The following is a 6,188-nucleotide window of genomic DNA, read 5'->3' as shown; positions in this document are numbered from 1 at the left end:
TGAACCAAATAAATATTCCAAAAGTTGATTCAATTAATTGTAAAAGCATAAAAATTCCAGAGAACCATAATGTAAATTAAATTCTGTTCTAAATAAATGTCTAATGTAGCTAGAGCTAATTTCATCTCTAGAACAAACTCCCCTTCCAATTCATATATTTTTTCAAAGAATATGGTTCTTTCTCATGTAGTAAGCCCCGTCGTCTTGCATACCGGGCATAAATTCTTCTGCATGAGCCATTGCTTAATGCAGTCTGTATGGAAATCATGTCCACACTCCAGTGTTCCGAGACCATCTCCGTTGTTATATTCCTCCTGCGAATGATCAAATACACGTTAGAACTCTACTTTACGAGGTTCAACGATGGAGTTAATAGTAGAGAAGGTAAAATTGAGTACCCGGCATATGCAGCATGGTTCTGCTTCCTCGGGTTGTTCTGTTTTAATGCTAATAAAGTTACGCTGCTTCAAACGACTTGAAATAGTTTCTTCACTTAGCCCGGTGCAAACATCCCCAATGCGCTCTCCGAGTGCCAATAACTCCTGGAAACATATGACATAGGCAGAGTTTTAACACATCATTTCCCCATAGGATGTAATCTGATTCTGTTTAGACTACTAACCTCGTATGACATATTATCAACATCAAGACGCATATCTCTATGGCGATCTTGAATATCCGGCATCCCAAAGAAGACCGACTGATCAAGGATCATAACATCCTGAAAAATATGAGGTTCTATCAGTTCAACTTTTTGCTAAGACACGAAAAGAAGAGGTTTGAAACATCTTCATGTCGTATCATTTTAACATGCCTCTTAACTTCCATTACGTAACAACAGCATACCCAATATACTCCCACACGTGAGGTCTGGGAAGGGTGGAGTGTACGCAGACCTTACCACCACCTCAGAGAAAGAAAGATCGTTTATAAAAGACCCTCGGCTGTAACGATAAGGGGAATAGGTACAAAGTCCAAAAGTGTGCCAGCCCATCTCTTTCTACCTGATGATTATCGAAAAAGAAATATGCCCCAAACAAATACTTTAAGTCCAGGACCCAGATGGGTGGAGGTAAAATGACTTGCTGCGGCTTGTTCCCTTTAAAGACGTACCCGCACATGCTTACTAGTTTCTAGAATAGCGTCGTTCATGCTTTTGTTTAAAGAAATTTCTTCAACTGTAGCTCCTTTGCCGTATATCACGTGGTTCAGCTTAACTATTCTTTTCACAAAGAGAAGAAACAGGATTGTGTTTCACTTACCTTATATGAAGTAGTCAGCCACAAGTAAAAGGTCAGAAGGCCAGAACTTTTCGTGTTATATTACATTATAACTGTCGCTGCTATATACTAGGTCATAAAAGATGACTGAAAAAGATTTTTATCTCTTATCGAGCATATAACACAAAGACATGCAAAATCTTGACATATAAGACCATCATTTAACTGAAATGACATTAAGACTCTGACCTCAAAATATTTTAATTTTTCTAATAAGGCAATGGTAAGAATCTTACCTCAACACTTAGCCCTTCACCCCTGCGCATAAGATCTAACACATTGCGAATCTGTTCAATAAAAAGAAGTTTAGTTGGTCAGTAATTTTTAATAGAAGGCTTCAACAATGCAAACTAAATCGCATTACAAAAGCCTTCAGTGAAGTAAAACATTTATGACACCTATAAATTAGATGCATATCCTCCCTAATTTGGATCGACTGATCAAATTAGGGACAGGTATGCATGTATAACAGTTGGGAGGCCACCAGTTTTATCCCTGATGAAACCCACTGCTTAATTTAATCACTAAAGAAAATCTAATAGCATTGGGATGACTGGATATAACACCTGGCCCACGCAAAAGTTTATGCTGAATGAGCCAAGGAGGTGATAACTAAAACATGATCAGAGAACTGAATATACCTCAGTGACTAGCCTACTTCTTCCTTCCCGTGCAGCAACCAAAGTCCTCGATGAGTTGGAGAGTCCTATAGCATCATCACGATGTCGCTCCAGTGCACTCGATGTGCGATGCTCATGGTTTCCAGGAAGTTCCATCTCCTGTGAGATAGGAGAACTCAAACGTAGTGGACGACTATTACCATTAACACCTCCAGATCCAGTGCTAGCTGGAGATAACAAAGATCTACGGACTAATTCTGACAGCCTCCGGTGATATTGAGGAGATCTGTGGAGAACCCTAGTAGGAGAAGATGACTGGACCACTGAACTGGACGCGACATTTCCAGTAACAGAAACATTTCTTCCAGCTAAATTCAAGCTGGCAGGATTTTGGTTCAAGTTTCTCCCATTAGTTGAAGGTATGAACATAGGATGTTGTGAGATGTTTCTTGACACACTTCTTGAGTTAGGCTCTTCAAATGTTACTGAATTTCTCTCTCGAGCAGAACTTGATGAGCTGCCAGTTCTGGAACTTGATGCTGAACTCCACCTAGTCTGTGCACGTCGATGCAGAGACGAAGCATGCATTACAACAGGCTGCCTTTGAGTATTTCCACTGTCTGCAGCAGGCACAGACCTCAAATCCAAAGGGATATTAGGAAGTAACTCTGGTAATTGCTGTTCGGATGACCGATTAACATTTCCAACATTATCCACATCAGGAAAGATATTACTGGGAAGATAATCTTGCTGAGGTGAGCCATCAATCCTCACCCTGAAATTTCTACGAGAACTTTCTGCACTTCTTGAAGCCGGAGTACCAACGGGAGTTACTGCAACGGCTCCTCCCATGGTAAGCCCAAGTCTTGGAATCACATGCTCAGACATGTTGATGCTTCTGACACTTTCAGTTGGAGCAGAGATATTTGCACCTGTACTCATACTATGTGATGTAGTTCCAGAATGCCATATGCTATTTTCAGCAAGAGGAATATAATCAGAACTTCCACTTCCTGAAGATTGTGCTAGATATCCTTCAAGTGTTTTTCTCTTACAAAAGCGCCTAGAATCCGGTGAACTTTCTGGCCTGCCATCACCACTATCATCCGTCGAACACCCATTACCTAAATAAGTACAAGCAGATGACATTCGCTCTTTTCCTGGTCTAACAGAATTGTATGGAGTACACTCCATCACTTGACAGCCATCGTCATTGTTGTCACTGCGCCCCTCAAATGCTGGATTCCTGTTGATTTCATGAGGAATGGTGCTAGAACTAGAACCTTGAGAAAAAAAATCATTCAATGACATAATGTTAGAAGACCCACATTGCTGTTCGTTACAGATTAGTGAAGGTCCATTATATGTAGTCATTGCGGATGACCATCCATGATCTGCTTTCTGTTCACTCTGACTTGCAGAATTCGGTGCAATAGAGGAGCTGGATTCTCCTAAACTCCCCCTGGTTACATTCTGTCTCTCTTGGCTCATAGGATTGAAGAATGGAATATTAGTCGCATTTGAAGAAACCATATAATCAGGGAGGTGATTCTGTGCAGAATTTTGCAAATTATTCCAACATATCTGTTGATCTACACCACCTTCACTAGGTGTCGAACCATGATTAAAACCTAAAGTTTCTTGGAGCGAACCAACGGTATTCTGTTGCCCCTGCATTAGGGCTATGGTATACCAAGCTTACAGTCTCAAAGAGGATTTGAGATAGTATTGTAGTGTGAGAACATTCACACTTTTTCCTTAGCAAACCTGGAAAATAAGGTTAAACCATAGTCAGTCAAATTCAGGAAGCTAACCTACGAGAGCAGTAGAATATAATTATTATCAACATATTATGATCTATGATGCAAGAAATTCAGCTCCTATGCCAACAGAAAAGATTGGTGGAAAACATCACTTCATTTCACTAAAGCAAAGCTTTTCATACCAACTGTTGCGTGACGAGCATGCATATTAGCATGCCTTCACAACCGAATTCAGATACAGTTGCATCTAATCGATGCATACGCATCATGCACTCAAAGGCATTCTCATTCTTTTAACAGAAATAAAATTTACCCAAAAGAAGGCAAATAAAGACACCTCTATGTCAACCAATAAATTGTAACAAAAACATAAAGCCCCAGCATTGGTGTACATGTTCATCTCGCATCATAGAACATTTTACATTGAATAAAACATCAGAAAGCCAACAAAGATTGAACCTTTAAATCAGAAAACTATCAAAAATTTTAAGAAAACTCCCCACTAAAAACCCCATCTCAGACAAAGACAAATTCACAGATAACACCAGAACAGAAAACCTTGCAGATAAGGAGGTAAAAGCCCAATAAACAGTAATAAAAACATGAATCCTTAGGATTGGTCTACATGTTTATCTGGCATCAAAGGACTTTTTCATTTAATCAAACATCAGTAAACCAAAAAAGATTGAACCTTTACATCAGAAACCCATCAAAAGTTTTAAGAAAACTCCCCAATAAACACCACATCTCAGACAAAGACAAATTTACAGATAACATCAGAACTTCAAAGCTTGCAGATAAAGGGGTAAAGCCCAACAAACAGTAACAAAAACATGAATCCTCAGCATTGGTGTATATGTTTGTCACATCAAAGAACTTTTTACATAGAATTAAACATCAGCAAACCATAAAAGATTGAAGATTTGAATCAAGAACCCATCAAAATTCTCAAGGAAGCTCCTCATTTGAACCCCATTTCAGACAAAAACAATTTCACAGATAACACCAGAACTAAAATGCTTGCAGATAAAAGGGGAAAATCCCAGCAAACAGTATTCTACATGTTTATCCAGCATCAAAGAACTCTTTACATTGAATCAAACATCAGCAAACCAAAAAAGATTGAACCTTTACATCAGCAACCCACTTAAAACCCCATCCCAGACAAAGACAAATTTACAGATAACACCAGAACTTAAAACCTTGCAGATAAAGGGGGGATTAAACAGTAACAAAAACATGAATCCCCAGCATTGGTGTATATGTTTGTCCAGCATCAAAGAACTTTTTACATTGAATTAAACATCAGCAAACCATAAAGATTGAACCTTCGAATCCAGAACCCATTAAAATTGTCAAGAAAGCTCCCCATTAAAACCCCATCTCAGACAAAAACAAATTCACACATAACACCAGAACTAAAAAGCTTGCAGATAAAGGGGGAAAATCCCAGCAAACAGCATTGAACATGTTTATCCAGCATCAAAAAACTCTTTACATTGAATCAGACATCAGCCAACCAAAAAAGATTGAACCTTTACATCAGCAAACCCAAAAAAAAAACGAACCTTACATCAGCAAACCAAAAAAGATTGAACCTTTACATCAGAAACTCATCAAAAATCTCAAGGAAACTCCCCATCAAAAACCCCATCTCAGACAAAAACAAAAACCCACAGATAACATCAGAACTAAAACAAAGCTTGCAGACAAAATGGGAAAAACCCAATAAACAGTAACAAAAACAAGAATCCCCAGCATTGATGTAAAAATTAGTCAAAAAAATTCATTGAAAATCAAAATCTAAGTATCTACCAGTGAAACAGCAACCATAAGAAACATCAAATCTATGTAAACCAACCTGAAATATCAAAAAAGAAAAAATGTCAGACAAAATTCTTGAAAAAATGATCAAAGATTTTGAGCTGTTTGTATAGCTATTTAGATTGAAATTTCACATGTTTTAAACAGAGAAATACATAAAGAACTCACTGCTTAACAGAGAAGAGAGAGGGAAAGAAGGGATTTGGAGAGATGGGGTGGAGAAAAGAGGAAATGAAAGAATACATACACACACAGAGGGAGAGAGAGATGAGGAAACAGCAAGCAATCTTGAATTTATTTATGTAAAAGAAAAAAAAAACTCTTCTTGTCCACAAGGCAACTAATAAGGCAAAATAAGAAGTTCAATAAGAGGAATTATTCTTTTGTCCAAAAAAGAATGGGCTATAGATTTTGAAATTAAAATTTAAAATTTAAATCTTTTGGAATAGTTATTTTTAGAATTTAATTAAAATTTAAAATTTAAATCTTTTGGAATTGTTATTCTTAGAATTTAAAGTTATATTTGATTATGTACTTTTCGAAAATAGCTTTTCTATTTTTATGAGATTTTATTTATGGAAATTTCATTATTGATATTTGGATATATATTTTATTAAATTTATAACATTTTACTCCCTCAATATATGCATCATTTTTTTTTTTAATTTTGCACTCTAATCTCTTGTTATTTACTAATTTGG

At 37.1% G+C, this 6,188-nt stretch overlaps 1 protein-coding gene across 6 annotated transcripts; it reads right to left on the bottom strand.

Annotated features, from left to right (window-relative positions):
* On the bottom strand, positions 1-5,822 carry LOC107007337 (probable E3 ubiquitin-protein ligase RHG1A). 6 transcript variants are annotated; one of them, XM_015205923.2, is made up of 7 exons: positions 5,735-5,822; positions 5,479-5,524; positions 1,922-3,667; positions 1,517-1,567; positions 623-721; positions 399-542; positions 12-314 (listed from the first exon to the last, which is right to left on the bottom strand). In XM_015205923.2, exons 3-7 carry the CDS (start codon positions 3,575-3,577, stop codon positions 183-185), a joined length of 2,082 nt encoding a protein of 693 aa, XP_015061409.1. In that variant the 5' UTR covers positions 3,578-3,667; positions 5,479-5,524; positions 5,735-5,822; the 3' UTR covers positions 12-182. The 6 variants fall into 6 exon arrangements, with proteins under 6 accessions (XP_027769310.1, XP_015061409.1, XP_015061407.1 ...); XM_015205921.2 differs by having other exon boundaries at positions 5,656-5,770; XM_027913508.1 differs by lacking the exon at positions 5,479-5,524 and having other exon boundaries at positions 5,735-5,793.
* Between the last annotated feature and the right edge of the window lie 366 nt (positions 5,823-6,188).

The sequence above is a fragment of the Solanum pennellii genome, chromosome 12 (genome assembly GCF_001406875.1).
Source record: "Solanum pennellii chromosome 12, SPENNV200".
NCBI classification, from domain to species: domain Eukaryota; kingdom Viridiplantae; phylum Streptophyta; class Magnoliopsida; order Solanales; family Solanaceae; genus Solanum; species Solanum pennellii.
The sequence above is the reverse complement of the archived record's forward strand: the minus strand, read 5'-3'. Positions and strand labels throughout refer to the sequence as shown.